Raw genomic sequence first — 22,577 nt, forward strand, 5'->3', positions numbered from 1 at the left:
CCACAATATTGAACTCTATCTACTCCAACCCCACCCTTCCAACCAAAACCAACACCCCACCCAACAGCAGGTTAGCACCCAAGTGCCAAACAACCCACACCATGGCAAACAAATACTTTGGCGAGAACACGGTCCAAATGAACAAGTGCGTCCTTAGCACCGTGCAAGCCAACATGACGGCGCCCGTCGCAGCGCAGCAAAAGAGACTAAGGCACATCAAATGCCTTGTCAACCCCGCGCCGTCCTCGCGCTTGCGCGCGGCGATGGTGATGGCGACTGTAGCGGCGGAGCTACAGTATATGGGGCCGATCCAGTTCGATACAAAAGTTAGGAAAGCTACGATCGCTATGGAGTAGCCAGATACGCCGTTGTAGGAGTTTGATAGGTCCACCGAGGAAATGGCGTTTGCGCCGCCGTAGGCGAAGAAAGCGAAGTGGGAGAGGATTAGTGTTGAGAGGGTTAGGTCTGTGGAGGTTAGGGAGGAGGAGGAGGAGAGCAGGCGAATTGTTAGGGTTAGTAGGTAGAGGAGCGGGATGTTTAGGAGTTTGGTTTGTGTGGCTAGGAAGATTGGGAGGAGGGTTAGAAGGATTGTTGAAATTGTGTGGGTTACTGGAGGGGGAGTTATGTTAGTGGCTGTTTGGTATAATGGGGGAGGGGAGGGGAAGGGGGGCTACCATTTGGACCCTTCTTTCGGGTTTCGAAGAGGATTGTGTAGAGGATTATTGTGCCAAGAGATATGAAGGTTGTTCGAGCGAGGCTTATTAGTGACAAATCTAGTTCTTCAGTATACAACACTAAAGGTTTTAGCCAGTCCGCTATCAAGTCCGGCGTGTCCTGCGCCGCGAAGCAAAGCTTAAACGTGAGTGCTGCGCCGATGGTTGAGAATCCAAATATGAACCCAGCGGCTCGGCCAGGGATATTTCGGAACGTGTTCTTGACGATACGGCCGAACATATCGGTATACGTGAACAGCACAAGGAACCAGAGCAAATTCACTTTCTCCGACAGGAAGTCCTTGGTAATATCTGATGCCCCAGCATGTTTCTGCCCCGTTTGATTCCAGCGACGGGCAACCCTGAGCATCGGAATTATGAGGAATATGCGGAATGCATCGCTGTTGCTAGTTCGCTGGCTATTCACCTTTTGTAAGCTTTGGCCATTGTCCAGGGAGAGCGTGGGTACATACACTTTCAAGAACAAAAGGAAGAGCCACCCCGATGCTACCCAGTACCAGAAGTTGTGCTCTTCTTCAACGTAGCTACTGGCAAACATCATGACGACGTAGGTCGCCGTCGTTGCGAAAAACATCACGTTGGCGAGCCGGGACCTCTCCAGGATTGGGACAAGGCCGATTAACGAACATAGGAGCCCGAGCAAGACGAATGCTATACCTGTGGCCATCAGAGTGAGGTCGTAATCGCTCGAAGCTGATGAGAGGACGTCTTGACATTTGGCAGAGAACTTCCGGCGCATGAGCACATGCACCTGTATGAGAGATAGAGCATTATCGTACCTTCAGGAGTGAGACCAAAGCAACTTCTGGATTTTCTTTCCCTTCGGTGAAATACCGGGAGGAAACGGATTCGTTCCAGAGACAAGCCAATCCATCTACATCGTCTCTAACGTCTATGCAATCAATAGGGCCGACATTTCGGCTGTCAAAGTCTGTGTGGGCAGCCTTGACAATGGTAAGCAATTGCTTAGCATTTGCCAATGCTAGCGATATCCTATCCTCCACTTTAGTCATGTCAGTCTTTTCTTCGATCACACCGACTAGCGGGGAAAGCACTGGGATAGATTGGAAGTGTCATGAATACTTGTATTGCTGATCCAGAACTTTTATCGTGCCCCAATACTTTCCCACTAACCTGGGCATCCCCGGGGCGCCTAACGTACCATTCCACATGTGCAGAAGAGAAGGTATCAACACCCCCAAATTATTTCTCGGGACCGGGAATCCCAATAGGCCTGCCAATGAGGGAACAAAATCATTCTGCTCTACGGTTGTATAGTAATCGAACCCCTCCCTAAATTCAGCCGGGCATTTCATCCCGCTGAAGCTCTTCTTGAACTTTGGTGACATGAAAACTAGAGCTGGCGACGTTTCACCGAGCCCAGAGCCACCATGATTGCCCGCATCGTTCATTCCATGATCACCAGCCAACACGAACAGGGCGTTCTTCAAGTGCTCCCTTTCCTCAATAGCGGTGAATATCCTCCTAACTATTCCATCCATCTCTTGTTGCTTGGGGATCATATTCGGGCTTTCGGGCCCCGCTTTGTGTCCAATGTGGTCCACCCCAAGATAATGCATAATCATACCCTCCCAGTCATCCCTCTGTAGCTCATTATCGATGTGCCTCGTAACGTTGTTGTCTACTTCGGTGAAGTCTGACACGAAGAAGCTAGACGTGGGATCCGACCTGGTGAACATACCGGGGAAGAGCTTGGCCCAAGTGTCATCGCCGTACATGACCAACTTGCCCCCACGATTCACAATCTGCGCTAACCAGTTGTCCTGAGACGCCAGGGTAACGGCGGATTCAGACTCAGCAAAGTTGAGTATTACGTCCAAGAAACCAGGGACTGAGCCGGTAGTGAGCCCCTTCACGCGAGGCATAGTGATAGTCGGTGAAGTAGCGTGTGCCGTAAATGGAATTGCGGAGCCGGAAGATATCAGACTAGCCAAGCGTTACCTCCCATATCCCATGAAAGCTTAAGCAAACTTAACCTCCCGAGAGCGCGCCATACCTCTGCGTAAACCCAAAGCCCGACTCCTCCGAAAAGACAAAGTCACTGATAGTGAGACACTTTAGCTCTGGTCTCGGGATGGTGAAGCTTGGTTTAAGGCAGTATACCTCCTCAGCGCATCAACAACCATGAAAACCACCCTGTCGAACATCTTCGGCGCGCTGCTAACCCCGCCATCGAATTCCGCGAGTCCTGGCAGGAAGGGCTTATAGGGGAAGAACCCCTTCGCAAACAGTAGTAACCCAGCGGGAAGTAGTAGGTTTGTGACCACCAGAAGTAGCCATGACATCGAGGCTTTCATGGCCAGTTATTCCGTCGTAATTTTCTCGCGTTAGGCGTCTGCCAGTGCTCTAGCAGTGGGGAGGCTGACTTGAGGGTTGAACCCATTCGAGTACAAAGAAGGGAATTTGTGAACACTTGGCGCGTTAGGGTTGTTCCTGGAACGCCAAGTGTAAAGGAAAAGGGGGGTAATGTTGGATTACCATATTTGGACTGGTCTGGTTGGAGGCTCAATATTGGGAGGATTTTCCTCTGAGCATTTCTGTACTTGTATGATAAACACCAGACATCCCCGCCGCCGCTGCTGCACCAAAGATAAAACCACCTTCAACATTTACAGGATCATCGCTGCGCGAGCCGCTAATACAAGCCTCCTCGAGGATTCGCAACCCAAGAGATCTGGAATGGACTCCAAAGCTAAAGATATCTTGGATGGAATGGAGGAGGACGGCAACGAACTTACCACCCCGGATGAGGGACTAAGTGATATCCGTATCATGACTGTAAGACACCCCGGGGTTCCTGAACTCTTGTGGCGTGACTAAAGCCTTGAATCTCAGCTCCCAGGAGAAGAGGAGGGTTCCGCTTCATTTGAGATTCTCGGTGAAGACCATACACTCGGGAATGCGCTACGATACATAATTATGAAAAAGTATGTCAGAAACCTTCAACCTTTGAGCCGTCCTGGGATGGGTGTTAGCTCACGAACTGAATAGCCCCGAAGTCGAGTTCTGCGGATACTCAATCCCACATCCTTCCGAGGAAAAGATGAATATCCGTATACAAATCTATCGTACGCCCTGTCCTTGGAATCATATCGCGAAATATCTGTTGACCATCTACTGCAGCTGAGTATTGGGAACACACAAAACCTTACGATGCGTTGATGAAGGGATTGGACGACCTTGCTGACCTCTGCGACCATATTACGCACGCGTTCAAAGAGGCCAGAGATAACTTTGTAGAACCTGGGGACAACAGTGAACAAAGATGACGGAGGAGTGTCCATTTGGGCAACCAAAAGTCTCTTGTATAATTTCACGGCGCACTGGTTTAATGTACTTTTTCTTATATGTATCTTCATGTTATATTTCTATTGTAAAAGATATACATTAGCGGACGAAGCGGGGAAGCAAATCAAAGCACCCACAATACCCGCCCGGCATTGGCCATATAAAAGGTGTGTGGTTAATTGCGCCCCTGCCAAATATGTTAGCACCGCCATCAGTAAAATCCAACCGGATGCATACCTCCAAGAAGTTATTCATAAAGTTCGAAGATAACCTGGTCCTTGGGTCTTCTTCTGTCCTGAAGTACCTAACCACCCCACCATATATCGTCAGCATGTACAACCCCCGCATCGCACGGCGCACGAGCGGTGCAGCTCACTTCATAATGTGCGGGATCTGCTTCCAGTAATTCATCGTCTCCTGCAATTCCATGTTGCTCTTCGTGATGAGCACATCCACCACCGGCAACTGCTGCACATAGCGATGCCGCTCAAACTCCTGTCGAATCTTCGCACGGATAGCCGAGGCCGGAAGGTGGAGCAGGTACTGCTTTACGATCTCTGGGGCCTAGTCCGGGGTCAGCCAGGCCAATGTTGGCTATGGAGGGAGGTAGTAGTACAGCTCGCTGCCAGCTCCGATAAGATTTTATTACTCGAGAGCGGGCATCCGGCCAGCCGGTCGCTGCGGCGGGGAAGTTTCAGTTAGTTCAATTGGGATCGAGGGCACTGCGGGGGTGGGTGGAGAAAAAAAAACTGACAGACGCGGGTAGTCTTTGCGAGATTGGTGGGGTTGATAACCATCTTGAGTGGAGGGGATAGCGTTCTTAGTGGGTCGATGATGCCAGATGTGAGAAGTTGAAGATGAGGCGTCGAAGCGGGAGTTTGAGTCCAGAGCACACCACTCGAGCGAACCACTCTCCGCAGCTTGGCAACCCTTCAACTCAACTCGGACCCTTATCACAAATGGTTGAGTATGATATGATATGATACGAGCTCGACGGAACAACTGTGGCCTGCTTCGTTTTTTGCTCTACCAATCACTAGATTTTTTGTCTCTCCAATTCAACTCCTCTGCGATCACTGAGAAGTCTATTTGAAAGGGCCCTGATTGAATGTAACATCTATCATACAAAGGAAGGAATATACAAAAGAAAGACCCCGACGCACCCTCCGATGATACGAAACTGAATCTCGAAAATTGAGTGTGTAAATTCTCCATCCCCTTCAAAGTCCTCCAGCATCTCCATAACCCCGGGACTTGATTCAACTCAGCAAGCCCAGAGAACTTAAGACGAGAGCTGTATGATATCCAACCCATTATACGCCAACAAGGGACACAGACTCCCATCCCCACGATACATTCTGTACAAAGACCTCTTCCTACCAATAAAACAAGTAATGGTGCCCTCACTCCGGTAAAACCTAGTTTAAGCATTCAGCAATATGCTTGTACTGTACACACTCTGCTTTAGCTCCTGGCAAGCACTTTTTTTTTTTTTTTAAATTTCGCCCGGAATCCTCACTACCCCCAGAGCAACCTACCCCAACAGACCCCTCCTAATTATATTTACTGCTGATTGGCCCTTCCACTCCCGGTAATCGCAATTGAGAGATAAGACAGCATGCGAGCTTGCTAGTACAGGGTGTCTACACTCATGAACCAATTTCACCACCGGTCCCTACCAATATCATCCATGGTTTCTAGAAAATATGATACCCGTGCCAGTACTGTACGGGTACAGTACAGTACTCTTGTATCTCACAGCATGTAGGTCTTGCCAACCCCTCGATCCCCACAATATAGCAAAGTAGAATCTACCAAGAAATCCCCAGCTGACACTTGCAGCATGACTCGGCCTCATTCCCATGTAGAACCCAATCCCCAACACCATCAAGCCAATAACCTAGTCATATCTCGATACGGCACCTTCCATGGGATTTTCAAACGGCAATAACCGCAAGGAACTCTTCATTCGCTCCCATGTTTGTGGAGCTAGCGTTATCATAGCTGTTCGATATGTTCCCGACCCGGCATGCGCATTCTAGTCATTGATAGGTACGGTACTACAGTACCAGTATTGGTCATGTCACCCCCGGTAACCCGTATCTGGTATGCCATACCGGCCGAGACTCGATCTCCCATGCCTGACAGGTAATGTGCTCGTCGTATATACTCGTACCGGTATTCAGGGCGGTCAAGGTTTCGTGATTGGTGAGATGATAGTATACTCCTTCAAGCAAAGCTATACCGTAGGCAGTGATTGCCTTCAACGCGAAAGGAAAGTGCCAGTGGTTTCCTTGATAAGGAAATAACTTACGCTATCCTATCGGAAAAGGGCCCTTTCATCCGTCAATAGCCATGCTAAGCCTGCCCTAGAATGACTGCTTGAGCTTTGCGATTTGCTGAGGAGCACCCCGGACAATGAGTACGGTACTCGAGTACTTTGGGCACGAGTACCGTACCCGAGTCCAGCACTGAGGAAACCTGGCTCTCTAGGGCACTATTGGAAAGTGCTTGTATGATATCATGCTGTATGCAAAATTTAATGATAGACAACTTGCCCTTTTTTTTTGCTTCTCCCTTCCTCTCTACCCCAGCCAGATTAGATGGGCTGGCTATCAGATCACCGGATCATCGGATCATCGGATCACCCTTTTTTTTTTTTTTTGATAAGTTGTATGATTCCTATGATACGGTGCATAATTGTACGAGTACGGGTAACGGTATTGAAACTTCCAAACGAAACCTCTCTACCTCTCAATACCCCCCACCATGATAGCTAAAATCAACTTTCTAAGGCTCACTCGTTCAGCAGTACATCCGCGTGCCTACTCAACCAAGATAGAGCCGGTCCCACTGGCCTATCACCTCCACCCAGCGCCTGTCCCCTCGACCGCCAAGAACGATTCCCCATTGATAGTGATGCATGGGCTTTTCGGCTCGAAGCAGAATAACCACAGCATCAGTAAGTAAGGAAGAACCCCACGCCATCACTTACTGCTACCGCTACTACTACTAGCAGAATGCAAAAAGCTAATCCTCCATAGGGCGTTAGCAAGAGACTTAAACAGACCAGTTTACACACTCGTAACACACCCGAATCGATTGCAGGAATAGCAAGCAAGCAAGTTCTAACGTACTGGAAAAAACAAAAAAATAGGACCTCAGAAACCACGGCGAAAGTCCACACACCCCACAGCACAACTACGAAGCCATGGCAGGGGATGTAGAACACTTCCTGAAGGAAAATAAACTAGGCCCTAAAACCGCTCTGATCGGCCACTCAATGTCTCCCCTTCCCCTCCCAAAACCCAACCCCAAACCCACACTAACACCCCGGTAGGGGCGCCAAAACCGCCATGACCATAGCCCTCCGCAAGCCCTCCATAATCTCCTCCATAATCGCCGTCGACAACGCGCCCATCGAGGCGGCCCTTCACTCCTCCTTTGGCGGGTACGTGCGCGCGATGCGCAAAATCGAGGACTCCCACCTCGCGGAGGCGAAAGCGGCAGACGCCATCCTTGCGGAAGTGGAGCCCGATATCGCCATCCGCCAGTTCTTGCTGCGCAACCTCGTGCGTGGCGACGGTGGTCGTCTCAGCTTCCGCATCCCGGTGAGGACGCTGGCAAGGGAGCTGGATAACATGGCCACCTTCGCCTACCATCCCGATGAGGTCCGGTTCGAGAAGAGGGCGCTCTTCGTGCGCGGGACGCGGAGCCCGTATATCCCCGACGAGGCAATCCCCGTCATTGGGAGGTTTTTCCCCCTGTTCAGGTTGAAGGATATCGATGCGGGGCATTGGGGTGAGTGAGAATTGGTTTTGCGGGGCACGCATGAATGGGGGCAACAACGCTAACAATTTGTAGTGATATCCGAGAAGCCGAATGAGTTCAAGGAAGGTATGTGTCTTTTTCTCCCCGGAAATGATTGGCCTGCGGGATTTCTAGGACTAAAGTGGCGGAATCTAGCTGTCATTGAATTCTTGAACGAAGAGGAATAGCAATAACCCCCCCCCCAAAAAAAAAAAAAAGTTCCCAGGCTTGGCCCATAGTATACGGCCACGAGTCGCCGATGGTGTAAGTTATAGATCGTCGAAGGCACAATAGACCAAATTAATAAAGAAAGCGGATATCCCCAACTTCCCCGTGCAAGATATCATCATACTAACCACAGTGAACGAGAGATCTATAAAAGCAGGGTATACTAGTACAGGAAACGAGTGTCGTAAGATCATAATCATCCCGCCATCATCAATCGGGGAAAAAGGCAAAAGAAGATGAAGGGAAAAAAGTGGTCAAGAAAAGTGTAGAAAGAACAGACACATCATGGGGAAAAGCTTGTGATAAAGAAAAAAAAGGAGCCCAATACAGCAAATACCAATCGACCCAACTCCCAAGCACCTCTAGAATTCCAACCAAACAACCAATCTCCTCCCCCCCCACCAGCCTAACAACACCCAGATTTCGGTGGCGGCTCCCTCTGATTAAACGAAACCACAGGCGGAGACAACGCGGTCGTGCCCCTCTTGGCGCCCGCGCCACCATTCACCAACACTGGCGTCTCCACAATCCTGGTGACAGTGTCGACGAACGGCTCCTTGACGTTCTCCCGCGTCTTGGAGGAGACCTCGTAGAAGCTAGCGCTGTAACGGTCCGCCAGCGCGCGCCCTTCTTCGGTCCTGACAATGCGCGAGGAGGTGGACTTGTCGAGCTTGCTGCCAACGAGGCACTTGACGGCGTCCGGGGGGGCGTACTTTTCCACCTCCTTGAACCAGTAGTCCATTGTTGTGAAGGTTTCGCGGTTGGAGATGTCGTAGACCAGGAGCACGCCTTGAGCGTTGCGGTAGTAGGAGCTTGTTAGGGTCCGGAAGCGCTCTGTTCGGGTAGTGTTAGCTGTTGGGTGTGTGTGGGAGATGCAGGAGGAGGGGAAGAGACCTTGACCAGCCGTGTCAAAGAGGAAGACTCGGTGGAGCTTTCCCTTTACGGAGAGTTTCTTGACCTACATTGCATATCGTATCACCGCGTTAGTCACCCGCCTGTCCGCGTTCGGAGCGGGGGGAGGGGATGGACGAGAGATGGATGGTGTAGAAGGAGGGAGGGAGGAAAGGAGGAACCTTAAAGTCAACCCCAATTGTCGCCGTCGCGTTATCCGTATCGAAGATATCCTCGACATATCGTAATAGCAGCGCCGTCTTGCCGGAGCTGGAGGGGCCTATAAGGAGTCTGCATTGCATCGCACCCAATCACTCCCCCTCATTAACATCCTCCCATTCCATCCATTGCACAATACCGATAGGTGGGGAAGGGAGGAAGGAAGGAAGGAAAGAGGGAGATGTATCATACAGCTTAATCGTCGGATCAGCCATAACTGACTCCTCAACCCAACCCTTCGACTAGCGATGACGACAAGAAAAGAAAGGGAAAAAAATATTATCTGATCTCGCAAGAGCAAGAAACCTTTCCCTCTTTCCAAGCCACGGATGGTAGGTAATATTCCCGTATGTCTGTCTATCTTGTGTATGGTTCGACCGTCCGTTGGATGTGTTGGCTGTGGTTGTTAGACAGAACAGGTCAGAGCTCGATCGAGGCTCAAGTGACAATGTCGTGGTCGTAACCGCACCGTCCGTGAAAACTGGGAGAGGTGTACTGTACTGTACAGTAATGTGCGTGGAATGTGTGTGCGTGCGCGTGTGTGTGTGCAGCAGGCAAGAGGGGGGGGGGAGAAGGAAGGAAGGAAGGCAGGAGGGGAAATGACGAAGCAAAGGGCCGACGTCAGAACTGCGAATTACGGTTCGGTAGGAGTTGGCAACTCGGGTATTGTTTTGACCCAACCTTCAACCGCCAATGTGAGTAGGTAAGGTAAATTTAGGTACAATACTATTCGTGGGAGAGAGAGCAAACGGATTGGAGTGATGAAGGGAGGGGCGAAAGGTATGGCGGAAAAAAAAAACAATTATCGATATGGTACAAGTGTTGCGGTACCGCGGGGTAGGGCATGAATTATACACAGCGGGTCATACTTGTAGAGTTTTACAATAATATTATCGTTGGGGAGGAAGGAAGAGCTTGTTGGGGTGAGATGGTGACCGAACGAATGAGGTAGTTTGGCTGGGCAGCTGACCGACCGAAATCAATCCAGCACATATCGTACTGTACGAGCACAAGTACGAGTACTAGTACAGTAGTCATTATCTACTCTGGCATAGTCTAGGCGTGACTGACAGACAATTCAATGAGCGACTACCCACGGGCTACGCTCCTCCTCCATCAAGTATGATACATACAGCCTGGACTGTTCCCCAAGGTTGGGGTACCATACTCGTAGACTTCTCGCTTCGGGGAGGTATGATACTGCGGTTCATGGGCTTGCATAGGTATGGATACGGTAATCCGCCCCATCAAGCCTATGTCAGAGGGCGATAAGTTACTGGAGAAACATGGGGCCAAAACATAAGTTCAATAACATCTCAGTAAATTAATAACATAGCGGCGGCCTCCCGTAGACCCTGCAGCTGTCAAAACAAATTGATGGGGCAGCAACTAAATTTAATGGCTGAAGAAGGCGAAGGAGGGGGTTCTCTGACGTCTTAGTAAGCAAAAGCGGCAAGGAAATATCATATCCAATGCAGAGAAATCTAGGGAAGGGGAGTACTGTACGTACAGCCCGAGTACAGTACAGTATCATGAACTATGAAAAAGTTTCCAGCGCAAAAGCAATAACCCTCTTCCCATCCCCGGGGAAACACCGGAAATGCTAACTACATATCGGTATATCGGCAGAATGATACTTCAATGTGCACACCAGTTTATTTGGTCCTTCCACTCTCAAATGCTAGACTACCGCAAAACCTTGCCAAACTCGCTATGCAGCCAAGAATGATTCTGCGCTAAGGCATGCACATGCAGCCAAGAATATGCTAGTGGCCTGCCATGCATATAAGGATTTTTATCAGAAATGGCCGAGTAAGAACGATGAGGGCAAAGGCAAATGAGGAAATAGATTATGAGTATTTCTATTCATCTCCGGTAATGAAATCTACAAGAGGGTTCTCATCATCGGCCTCATCAATCAGATCTTCCATCTCTCCGGTCTCCTCTCCAGCAATATCTGAGCCCAGTCTCCAGTCTCCGATAGCCAATTCCTCAGCTGTAAAGCCTTTCACATGAAGTTGTGAGTCTTGTGAGCCATCAATAGGAAGAGCAAGACCAACATTCCGGAATGAATCTTGGATAATCTTTTTGCCTGAATCCTTTCCTGTAAACTCAGCCCATGCCCATCCCACACACCAAGTGGTTGATACCCTCCAGTCTCCTACAGACCACTTCTCCAAGCCATTCTGTTCTTGTGTGATGATTTCTTGCTCGGTGAAGTCATGCAAGATGTCCTTAAAGAGGTGGTTTACTGATATGTCGAGTGGCTGAACAAGGCCAGTGCAGCCTGGAGGAATGAGAGTCAGTGTTATGTTGTGTGACTTTAATTGCTGTAGAATTGCTGGTGTTTTATGAAATTCTGCAACATCAATTGTGAATAGAGAAGGCCGTCCTTCTAGAACAGGTACTAGGTAGTCATTGATGTAGGCTGAAAAGAGACTCTCGTTATTATAGGCAGTAGGATTGAATTGGACAGTTACTCTGGGATCATATTTTGTTTTCTCTCTGCCTAATCGCTGACCTTTCCCGTGAAATATGAGGACAGGAGCAATTCGGTCAATTCCATCTGCAAAAATATACAGGATTAAACTAGCCTGGCGCTTATCCCATCCTGACTGTATTTCCTTTACCCATACAGTTTTCTCCCCAGTTGAATTATAGGTTCGGCCAGACAGGTATTCAAAAGGGAGAGGTGTTTCGTCCAGATTGCAAATATTGCTCAAAAGAAATCTTCCATAGGGGTTAGAAGATAGGATGAGATCAAGATAGGGATTGGGATCTGGTTATGAGTTTCTTCGATTGAATCGAATCCAATTGAGGATGATAGAACGATATTCCTCGGGCACCTTTTGAGCTTTTCGAGTTACAAAGCGCAGACTAATCGCATGAAGTTCCGAAACCAGCCATTTGAAAAGCTGAAAATTCTGTTCCGCTCTGTCGTGCCACCTGTAGTGGTCCTAGAAACGGCTGAAAGAACTTCTTTCCCATAGACTGAGTGGAATAATTGTGTTGAGGTCCTTCTAAACCACCTACGGCGTACAGCTCCTCCTGCTCCTCTCTCTTCTAAAAACCTCTGATGCAATACTGCTGTCACAAATGTGGCTTAGCGAGGAAAGGGTTTTCACGTGACACATGGTTATGAGTCACAGGTATGTTATTGTTTCACGCATATGACCTATTCAGGTTATATGATTTGTTATGTGTAGGATTTGTAATGCTTTCGCACATGGCTCAAGTATGAGTCATGGGACATGCGCCTGACGAGTATGCCTTACGAGCGTGCCTTACGGGTAAGCCTTGCACATATGATTTATGTTTCGCACATGACCTCATTATGATGTCATGGGTTTCGTGCATATGACTCAGTCGAGTCATATAACTTGTTTATTGCGTTATGATTGGTTTATGAGTTTTGCACATGACCTTGCTATGAGGTCATGGGTTTTGAGCATGTGATCACTTTGGTCATATGACTAGTTTGTTATGATTTAGTTTCGCACATGTGACCACTTTAGGTCACATGACTAAAGGCAGGAAGAACACTATATAAGGAGGCCGATGTGGCAGAGGAAGATAGGTTCTTCACACTTTGTTCTAAGTACTTTTCCTACTTATTAGTTTAACGAATATAAAACACTTTTACGATCTTTATCTTTATTGCAACGTTATCGTTACGCCAAGGAAGACACTTTACGAAGAAGAGTTAGAGAAAGCTTACGATAGGTGTTCCCGGTAGAAGACAAGGGTCTTGTACTATCGGTAATGTAGGTAGAGGCCTAGAGCTATCGTAAGATAAAGGAAGAAGAAGACAGGAAGAGAAGTATCGTTCCCCGTCGCCAAGCATTAACTATCCAGAGAGGGATCGTTACAGCTGCCTCCATCTCCAGCCATCGGCAGGAAACAGCATTTTTCACACTCCTTTCTCCTTTTGAAGAGTGTAAAATCTTTTCTCTCTTCCGAAGCCAGCCACTAATTGTTGATTGTGGGATTTGAAAGAGGGCAGCGGCATCATCCTGAGTAGGAGCTTTTGATGATTGGATACTAGAACCCTCAGAGCTGGATTGGGCTTCAGTACTAGGTACGTCACGCTCCTGAAGGTAGCTAAGAACTTGAAGCTTTTTTGCCCGGGAATAGGATCGGCAAGGTCGGAGAATCTGGCTCGGTATTGGTACTTTGCGTTCAGCCAGTGATTTTGGCTTAGGGCCTCGACGCGGGGTGATTAAATTGGCTGATTGTGGTTCGAGTGGCATTTCTGGAGTTGTATTTTGATTCTTCTTCTTTCATTCAGTACAAAAATAACAGAGAGATTTGCAGGAGAGCTAGCTAATAGTATTGGTATCAGTACTGATATCAAACTCACGATGTGTTGTTCTCCTTTGCAGGGATAGTTTACGCTAATGCATGTCTGATCCCTAGCTTTACACGCAGAGAAATCTTGGCTGCATACCGAGTTTGGCGAGTTTTTGCGGTATTGCTTTCCGTCCTTTTTGCCATAAGGGCTTTCCTCTCTGTCTCTCCATAAACCCGCCCAATTCGAAAGAGCGCATTCCAACCCCCTCCGATCATTCTTCAATCCCGCCTCACTCGCAAGGAGATTTAGGTAGCACTGCGCATTCCCGTTCGTACCACACAATTCGAGCCTGATCCTATACAAACAAGTACGAGAGCCATCACACCCGCTTGGACTACCGATAGCAGGAAGTCGCCGCTATAGGCATTTCGTTGCAATATGGAAAGCTTAAATGCCTGAACCTCCGATCTCGAGGGGCATAGCAGAGTAACTTATTATCCGCGCACCGGCGTAGTACCGTGTCGGAGTACTGTACAGATACAGTACCGGTATACCTCCGCAGCACGACATGACCTCCACCAGACACACATCGGAAGAGAGCCTCCCATCAACAACTACAACAGCCCATCGGTAGCCAGTCCATCCGATACCCCCAATACCATTAAAACGAGAGATCATGCAAACAGCTCCAAATACCATATTACAGTACTAAAAAAAAAAAAAAAAAAAAAAAAAAGGGTCCAGACCTCCCCATCAGACCCACCGGTATCATAGGTCAGACCCCAAATCCAATGCACCCCTCACAAAATATCATACCGGTACCGGCACGAATAACATAGCACACATCACCGCAAGATCACGATCCGCAATTGCGCAACAGCAGCCCCTAACTTGACGCCTCCCTCTCCCGTTTACCGTAACCGTACGTGTGCTACGGTATCACACGGGTACCACATATCATAATAAAATTACTGATATATGATGTGTACTGTACCATATAACCGCCCGCTCAGAACTTTTGATGGATGGACGAGCGGGGAGGGCAAAAGAAAGGAAGGAATGGAGGAGCTCTGGGTGAAGGAGGCGGGGGGACGGCGATGATAATGGCCAGTCATAATTACTCGTCGTGGAACCCATCGATAGGAAATTGTATCTATGAGAGAGGAGAAAAAGAGGGCTTGTTTATAATATCATATCGTACTCGGACGTTGTCCATAGGAAATAGGAAAGGCCAATACGGCACTATAGTACTCGTACCCCCTCCCGCATCATGCAAAGGTTAGTTACGGTAGCCCGGTTAGTTGAGCAGAAAAGAAAAAAAAAAAAACGCCCCCAAATTGGTATCAGAGGTCCAAGAACCCGTAGTTATGATATTATGTCGATGATACAAGTATATGCACCAGGCACCGCCCGGACAACAATCTCGCTGGGATAAAAACTGTATGATAACTCCTTGCAATTCACAACTTTCACCCCTTCGTCGGGTGTGCTGTACAGTACAAGCACGGTGCAAACCTATGATATCATACCCAAACTTATCCCACCCAAGATCCCTTCCGGTCACCACCCGAGTTTACAGTATCACGAATCGAGAAGTCTCTCTCTCTCGCTCAACTTATTACAATCACAACTGAACCGCACTATGAAAATCCGAGCCTCGCAATAAATTTATCATACAAAGTATCATACCATATCACAAACAAACGGGAGCACCGCCGCCCAAACATGACCGCCTAAGGCTATGCCCTCCATCCAGCCCGGCCCGGCCTCACGTGGACTGCCCATCCTACCGTGCTATGATGCGTTAGGCGTCTGCGCCGTGGCTTTTCACGCCTCACCTCACCTCACCGTATTGTACGTACGAGTACGTACAGTGAGTGCAGCACAAGACCAGACTACTCGTAGAGCGTACCGTACCAAGAGAGAGATATGGAAATGTAATGTGAGCCACGGATGTGAATGGATGGGTGACGGGCAGACAGGCAGACGATTTAAGCTCCGAGTTTAAACTTCATATTTTCTGCAGGGTGAAAAGGCCCAACAAAAGGAATTAAGGCGACGGCAGGACCGGGAAAAGCAAGAAAGTGCCATGAGGCTCTCTACATACGAATGCAGTAGAGCAGGGCGCTCGGAAAGGCCTCCATGGCCTAGCCGTTGAAAGTGCTCGAGTAGACGATAGTATATTCTGTCCGTGGATCGAGTGTGGTAAAAAAGAGACACCGTGACACATACCTGCTCCGTGAAGCCGAGATATTTCTATACATATATATGGGAACAACTGACAGGGTACAACGTGAGTCACCATCACCATCATCACCACCACCATCATCACCACAAGTTCGTGCTACAAGGAAAGCGTATGGCTCAAATATGATTGTATCCCGTACACCGTGCAAAAGAACTAAACCCACACCCTCCCTTGAATTGAATTGAACCCCAATCCGTCCAGTAAGAATTTGGCCCCAGAGCGAAAGAAAGACTAAACAAGGAAAAGGAATCTGGAATTTCAAAAGTTCGCTGTTTGTGCCCGAAATTTTGATTTTTTTTGTGAATTTTTTTTAAGTTGACCGCTTTTTGTTCTGCATATTTTCACCCCACCTTCACCCCTTTACACAGACTCCAAAACGGTCTCCTTGAACTCACGCTCCACCTTCTGACCAGACTCATCCGCTGTCGACTCCCCGTGCAGATTCAGCAAGGCACCGAGATCGAATTTGGGCGACTTCAAGAGCTTGACTTTACGGATGTGAACCTGCAGAAAGTATTATTAGCATTTATGTGTATATATAGAAGCGGGTATCTGCTGCGGGTGCAGGATGTGACATGTACGAACATTCTGGAGTGGATAGATTCCGGTTGTCGCTTTCTCAATCTCACGCCCAATAACTTCCGGGATGAGCTTCTGGGTCAGCTGCGACAAAGTGCAGCTCGCGGCCTCACGCTGAATAATCTCAACCATCTTCTTGCGGATAGCACGGATCTGTGAAGTCTGGGCATATGTGGTCTTCTTGATCTGGTTTTGTCGCTTCTTGGTGAAACCAATAGCGAACAGGCGGAGAAGGTAGTCGTCGGTGGTCTTGACCGTGATGTTGGCCTCAATCAATGTTTGCCACTTGCGGACGAGCGAGCGAAGCTTGTCGGAAGTGAAGTCGAGACCGTGGAAGTTGGTTAGACAACTCTTTCCCTGGACTTCATCCACCCGGAGCTTGACCTTGCGGAAAGCGTGCTCCTCATCCTTCTGGAGATCGGCAAGAGAAACCTCGAAAATTCGGCCCTTGAGTGCGTCGTTGGCGTTCTTGAGACCGGTGGTACGGTTCACAAGGGTCTTTCCGACACTGCATATCCATGCCATCTAGTTAGCGGAAAGTCCTCATCCTCATCCCGCAAATGGGATTCGTGCAATAGCAAGCCGGGCATGAAAAGCCGAGGGCGCGGGGGGGTGTATCTCACTCTCTGATAGCGAAGGTCGAAGGTGCCTAAAAATGATGAACATTAGAGGAAAGGCCTTCCTATATAAGATACATGGGGTAGCTCACCTTAACGCTGTACCAATCCTTGCGGGTGAAGGGATCCTGGGCCTTCTTCTTAAGACCCTTCTTTCCTTTGGAAAGTCTCTTGTTCTTGCCAACAGCCATAGTGTATTATTTCAATCGTTCACTGGAGCCCAGTCAGCTCAAGCCTGAAGCGTCCACCACTAACAATAATCCCGTATGTGGATAGAATTGAAGATAGACTTCATTCTCAATCCAAAAGACCACAACGTAAAAACCGATAACTCCAACCAGGAAAAGGGAGAGAAAAAATAAGTGCGAGAATTAAAACCCACCTGTCGTCACGTAGCTTATCAGGGACTCCTTCGAGCGGGAGAGTTGGCGTGGATGTCGTGAACGGTGTTGATGGTGTTGTCTGGAAATCCAACCATTGGGCGCAAAGGTTGTGGGACTTTTTTTCTGTTTGTGTGTGTAAAGATCCCGGCCGTCACAGGGCTGTAACCCTCAACCACGAATGTTGTTTTCACAGCCACACAACCTGACTAAAATATTACTTGTAGGCAGATTGGACCACAAGCCACACACAATCCAACCCGTGCTCTAAACTGCACACCCATGATGACAACAGCACACCACCATCTATCATACCTCCCCGATTCTTGCTTCATCATTCACGTTTCACAGCAGCAAGCCCGCCCACCCAGCCATCTATCTCTCGTTCCACATTTCCCGTTGGGAGAGAAAGTCAGACATACGGCAAGCAGCTACAAGTACGGTACGGTACTCGAGCAACGGCAGTCACGCCACCACCACCATCTCCATCAGCAAGTCTCTGGCTGGAATACCGTACTGTACCCTACCGCAGCGCAAATGGGGTTATGAAAATAATAATATGAATAATAATAACACTAATGAGAACAATTCCTCCACCATCAGTTCAGAAGATATTCCTGCTTTAACAAGGTTAATAAAACACTCGAGCATGTAGAAACAAGTACTTGTACGATAACATCCGAGCGAAGAAACCACCCCCCCACCCGGGGACCAAAGAAATAATTCCAGGAACAAGAAACACGAGCAGTTAGATCTGCGGCTCTGCGGAAGCGGCTCCCATTTTTACTCGAGTACGGTATCATACTCGTATTTCATTTTTTTGACTTTTTCAGTTCCTTTCTCTCCCTCCCTCGGATCATTCCGAGACCCTTGGCAATTCAGGAGTCGAGAAAACCAAAACAGGCCAATACGGAATGCCTTATCTGAGATACCTACACCCACGGTACAGTACAAATACCGTAACCCACCGATCGGGAGTGTGAGCATCAGTCCGTCAAACTCTGGCCCATTCGTCGAGGTTGCTATCATATGCGTGTAACACCCCCCTCGACCAATCTACGCTATATCTTGATGAAAGGGAAGAAAAGAAAAGAAAAAAGTTTGTCGAATTCTCTCTCGTCCGTGGTTAAGAGAGAATCCCGTTTTTCCATTTTGCAGAATCCTTCATCCCTGGTTCTGACGTAGATACGGTATCTCTTTCCCACTCGAACTCTCGTCCAAGTTACAGTGCTCGCGGGAATTCCTAACAGCACATTTCTGCAATGCCAGTAACTGCGGGAGTTTGTTTTTTTCCATTTGCCCCGCTCCCCCCCTCCCGGATGGATGGCTTACTTGGATTCAATACAAGGCCCTGAAAAGTGGTCCAATAATCCACTGGCGGGAGTTACAGTAATGTACCGGTAAAGGCGAGACGTGGAAGAAAGAGAGAAAGAAAGAGGAAAAGGAAAAGAAAAAAACCTCAATCCAATCAACCTTCATTTCTAGGAAGGGGTAAGAAAGAAAAAAAAAGCCCTCTCGAAGTGAAAATGTGACTGGGTATCTTCCTTATATGCTGTGAAAAGGAGGTGGATGGGAACAAGGTACCGGGATAGTAGGTGGAGGAGAAGGAGGAGGGGTACGGTAGGAGAGCAAATGGATAGAGGACGTGCTATGAGGTATTGCAGTACCGGTAATGGTGTGAGACGAGTTGATATCAGCAATTCTGCTCCACCCGGTAGGTACCGTGTGTGTAACAACCCTCTCATGACGTTGAAGTTGGTCCTAAGAATTACGATATCAACCGGAATCGTGCAGTACAGCACAGTACATTTCTTCTGCTTCTACGATACTTCATGCCTATCCCCCCCCCCTCCCCCGTCCACCTATGCACTGCAGAGCGCACAGTACCAATGAATGGTAGCAGCTCGAGTCCTATACCTATATGTAAGCTAGGGGGTGAAAGGAAGAGTTCCAATCTCACCAACATATCGGTACTCTGCTATTTTTCCCTTATTTCACCCTTCACCCCCCCCTCCTACCTCTCTCTGCTCCACTATTCATGACCGGGGCAGGTTCTACATTGCCGGTTACTGCACAGCACTCGAGTATAGTACCAAGGCCAGAGCTCAGGTACGGTAGATTACTTTACATGAAGTCGACATAATCTCCCACCCGACAGGGTGTCCATGCATCCATAGCCCATGGCCACCGGCCGGTAATGCATGCGCCGTAAGAGTAAAATATTTTCGCGAGGGGAAAAGGAAGAAAAAGAGAAAATTATCGTAAACACAGCGAATGAGAAAGTGCCATGAAGGAAGGAAGAAGATACCACTTTCAACCCTTTGCAGCATTTCGTCTCATACCGGTGCTGCCCTAGTACTAGACATGCCATAATTCCCGACCAACATAATGGGCAGCTGGAACGCTTGTTAAGGGAGTGAGAGGAGAACTACAGTACAGCGTATGATACATGGCAGTAAACTCAGTATCTATTTCGCAAGTGTCGACACAACGCTGCGGCTTCTTCCTCTTCCTCTTCCTTTTGCAGTATTGAGATGTCGACTTATCTGCCATGCCGTTCGTCCAGTACCGGTACGGTACAGCAAGGTACAGCAGAGTACCTTCGACGAGTCGGGCGTGATTAGGAATGACGGGAATACTCGGACTTTTAAGAAGGAAAGACAAGAAAGAAATAATGGAGTGGAGAGTGCAGGCAAAATACCATACCGGTAGACTGCCCTTTCGTGGCATTTGATATTCTCGTTCGAACCGGGTGATTATCCCATTCCGTCACACCACCATCGCTGCACCACCGCCACCGCTAATTAGAGTACTTGCTGCAGACGCACACAAGTCGCCAAAGTATCATCCATAAATGAACTGTGGAAGCGGACGAGACGAGACGACCGAAGCACGGTAAGCACGTAGATGCGGTGGGAAAACAAAGCCCAAGACTCAATGACTCCGAGGGAGGAATGAGTGGTATGACTGTTGGGGGATTTTATTCCCTCACTCATTCTTGCTTGATTCTGGGTATCAATCATTAACTTTTGTTCGTGTTTTTCCTATTATTGTTATTAACTTATCATTATTTTGGGGGAAGCACGTATCGCACGTACGTCGTTCAGGGATCGCTGCATACTCAATAGCGGTAGGTGGGTGCATATATTCGGGAGGAAGGTAGCATAGCAACACCGGGAAGAAAGAAAGAATGGTAGTTGAAGATGCGGCGAGTGTTACAATTCGACATATCATAGGACGCCCGCTTTGCTCCTGGTTTTCGGGAGTGGAAGCATTACTGAGGCCAATTAACTTTGGCCCCCCTCAACTGTACTCGAGTATGCGTGATAGCAGATGGACGAACGGATGGATGGATGGAAGGGGGGTAAGTTACCGGTACCGGTAATGCTAAACGATTGAAATAATCGTCGTGCAATTTGTAAAAAGTGTACCATCATCATCGTGTCCCATCCACCTATCGGATCAAGAAAGGCGGGGGGTGAACATTGGATTTCCTAGATAAGTAAAAGACCTACCTCACCCATCGCCCCAGAGTATGAGCAACTCGGAGCACCACCAAAACCACCGCAACCCGAACATAAACACAAACACAAGAAAGAAAGAAACAATACCGATACTGGTAGCAATAGCACCGGGAATACTACCCACTTTCCCCATCCTATCCCGCCCCGCCCCGCGAAAAAGAAAAAAAAAATACCACCATCCTCCTCCTCCCACAAATCTATCTAAGCGGGGTACGGGGCAGTACGAGTACGGTACAGGGAACCACGATACGGCTTGCCAAAGTACCTGCAAGTACTAGCCACAGTAATAGATTGACGTGATACTGCATGGAAGCGAGACCACGAGTGAGAAGAAGAAAGTCGGTTTTTCCTGTCTGGTTAACTTACTTACTGCAGTGAGTGGGGTTGCCATTATATAGTGGTAGGGTTGGGTGCGAGCAGCTTTGGGCAAATAAAGAAGGGGGGAGGGGGGGTAATTAATTGCTTTGCAGCTCACACCCCACCTGCCTGCCCTCTCGCTTCTTGTATCGAATGGGGGGGGGGGTTCTACCGGTTGGGAGGGGGAGGGGGGGAATGGCGGGGGCGGCGATGTGGTAGTGGTGGCGGTGGGCAGTGGGACTGGTATCAACTGTCTACTCGGGTAGGTGTTGTTCTTCTGGAAACTCAACGTCGTTGAGGGATTGACATGGGAGACTTGTACCTAGACGGCATCCCTACAAAGCACAGTACTAGTATAGCATTAACTTATATTCGTTCCTACTGTACTCGAGTAGGCTAGATAGATAGCTTACCGGTGCTTTCATTTACAAGCAAACTACAGTACTATACTCCCACTCGAGTACATCAATTCGCAAGGCACGTGTAACTATCATTCCACCAGTACAGCCACTCTACAGTAGACTGCTGTACCTCCACAGAACAAACCATCACCCACCCACCTATCATAAACAAAACCATTACATCAAACGCTTCACCTCAAACCACCCCGAATAAACCAGCCAACCCAGCCCTGCGACCCAGGTGCGGCGCCCAGAAAAAACATCCATTTATACTCATGAGCTGTAAACCCACCACCACCACCACCATCATCACCATCACCACCAATCAGCTAAACAAAAAAAAAAGTTACCACCCAACTTCCAACAACTTCCACTTCGTCCCCCCCCCTCATACAAGTAATCCCCGTAGAACATCATTTATTTATTCATTCATCCACGACAACCCAACCCACACCACTGGAAGCATTCCCTACGAGTTACGGTACTCGTACTACCATAGTCTAAACCCGCTCGGCCTTCACACCACTTGCATTACCAAAAGAAAAAGAAAAGGAAAAAGAAAAAAAAGAAAAAAAGAAAAAAGAGAGAGACCCCACCATCCATCCATTACCGCACACCCGTTAAATTCCCACGAATCAAATCACCAGCGCAAAAAAGAGGAGAATGCAGCGACGGTTTACGAGTTAGTTAGAAAAGGAAAGAGAATAAAAAAGCAAACCGGAGACTACTGAGAACTAGGCGATCATATTAACCAATTAGGATATCTGCGAAGGAAAAAAAAAAAAAACATAAGGAGGACGGGGCTTATCCTTCTCTCCTTTCTTGCTACCTTCCTTCCTTCCTTCCTTATCATTATCACCATCGAGTACGATAGCGCAATCGCAAATTAAGTGTAGGAACGGGATTACAAGGAGGAAGGAGAGCGAAAGTGCGAGAGTGCTGTGTTAGCGGCGGGGGCGGGGCGGTGGTGATGGTGGTGGGATTTCATA

General features: G+C 48.4%; 7 protein-coding genes; 2 read left to right on the forward strand and 5 right to left on the reverse strand.

Annotated features, from left to right (window-relative positions):
* Positions 1-19: 19 nt before the first annotated feature.
* On the reverse strand, positions 20-3,052 carry GSTUM_00006167001 (uncharacterized protein; the record flags this gene model as incomplete). The annotated part of the gene is made up of 7 exons (XM_002838296.1): positions 20-609; positions 675-1,120; positions 1,187-1,461; positions 1,514-1,737; positions 1,897-2,681; positions 2,752-2,796; positions 2,859-3,052. 7 exons carry the CDS (start codon positions 3,050-3,052, stop codon positions 20-22), a joined length of 2,559 nt encoding a protein of 852 aa, XP_002838342.1.
* A 475-nt stretch (positions 3,053-3,527) lies between these two features.
* On the forward strand, positions 3,528-4,024 carry GSTUM_00006168001 (uncharacterized protein; the record flags this gene model as incomplete). Its single annotated transcript, XM_002838297.1, has 4 exons — positions 3,528-3,548; positions 3,609-3,682; positions 3,747-3,823; positions 3,879-4,024. The coding sequence occupies 4 exons, from the start codon at positions 3,528-3,530 to the stop codon at positions 4,022-4,024; spliced, it is 318 nt and encodes a 105-aa protein (XP_002838343.1).
* Positions 4,025-4,092: 68 nt separating this feature from the next.
* Positions 4,093-4,840, reverse strand: GSTUM_00006169001 (uncharacterized protein; the record flags this gene model as incomplete). XM_002838298.2 has 5 exons in its annotated part: positions 4,093-4,230; positions 4,281-4,347; positions 4,420-4,607; positions 4,660-4,721; positions 4,798-4,840. The coding sequence occupies 5 exons, from the start codon at positions 4,838-4,840 to the stop codon at positions 4,219-4,221; spliced, it is 372 nt and encodes a 123-aa protein (XP_002838344.1). The 3' UTR covers positions 4,093-4,218.
* Positions 4,841-6,962: 2,122 nt separating this feature from the next.
* GSTUM_00006171001 (uncharacterized protein) lies at positions 6,963-8,177 on the forward strand (the record flags this gene model as incomplete). XM_002838299.2 has 6 exons in its annotated part: positions 6,963-7,009; positions 7,088-7,127; positions 7,201-7,328; positions 7,384-7,844; positions 7,908-7,940; positions 8,010-8,177. 6 exons carry the CDS (start codon positions 6,963-6,965, stop codon positions 8,039-8,041), a joined length of 741 nt encoding a protein of 246 aa, XP_002838345.1. The 3' UTR covers positions 8,042-8,177.
* Positions 8,178-8,227: 50 nt separating this feature from the next.
* GSTUM_00006172001 (uncharacterized protein) lies at positions 8,228-10,010 on the reverse strand. XM_002838300.2 has 5 exons: positions 9,384-10,010; positions 9,155-9,263; positions 8,976-9,039; positions 8,869-8,915; positions 8,228-8,805 (listed from the first exon to the last, which is right to left on the reverse strand). The coding sequence occupies exons 1-5, from the start codon at positions 9,404-9,406 to the stop codon at positions 8,488-8,490; spliced, it is 561 nt and encodes a 186-aa protein (XP_002838346.1). The 5' UTR covers positions 9,407-10,010; the 3' UTR covers positions 8,228-8,487.
* Positions 10,011-15,653: 5,643 nt separating this feature from the next.
* Positions 15,654-17,117, reverse strand: GSTUM_00006173001 (40S ribosomal protein S1; the record flags this gene model as incomplete). XM_002838301.2 has 4 exons in its annotated part: positions 15,654-16,234; positions 16,316-16,817; positions 16,933-16,958; positions 17,019-17,117. The coding sequence occupies 4 exons, from the start codon at positions 17,115-17,117 to the stop codon at positions 16,091-16,093; spliced, it is 771 nt and encodes a 256-aa protein (XP_002838347.1). The 3' UTR covers positions 15,654-16,090.
* Positions 17,118-17,128: 11 nt separating this feature from the next.
* Positions 17,129-17,644, reverse strand: GSTUM_00006174001 (uncharacterized protein; the record flags this gene model as incomplete). The annotated part of the gene is made up of 3 exons (XM_002838302.1): positions 17,129-17,139; positions 17,309-17,468; positions 17,528-17,644. The coding sequence occupies 3 exons, from the start codon at positions 17,642-17,644 to the stop codon at positions 17,129-17,131; spliced, it is 288 nt and encodes a 95-aa protein (XP_002838348.1).
* Positions 17,645-22,577: the final 4,933 nt, after the last annotated feature.

The sequence above is a fragment of the Tuber melanosporum genome (genome assembly GCF_000151645.1).
Source record: "Tuber melanosporum whole genome shotgun sequence assembly, scaffold_24, strain Mel28".
NCBI classification, from domain to species: Eukaryota; Fungi; Ascomycota; class Pezizomycetes; order Pezizales; family Tuberaceae; genus Tuber; species Tuber melanosporum.

Bases quoted from the DNA above. Each gene is read 5' to 3' on its own strand.
- GSTUM_00006172001 (XM_002838300.2), bottom strand. From the start codon at position 9,406: ATGGCTGATCCGACGATTAAGCT. The intron at 8,916-8,975 runs GTCTCTTCCCCT...CTACCCGAACAG, and splicing joins CTTTGACACGGCTGGTCAAG to AGCGCTTCCGGACCCTAACA. The intron at 8,806-8,868 runs GTGCTCCTGGTC...TACTGGTTCAAG, and splicing joins ACTACCGCAACGCTCAAGGC to GAGGTGGAAAAGTACGCCCC.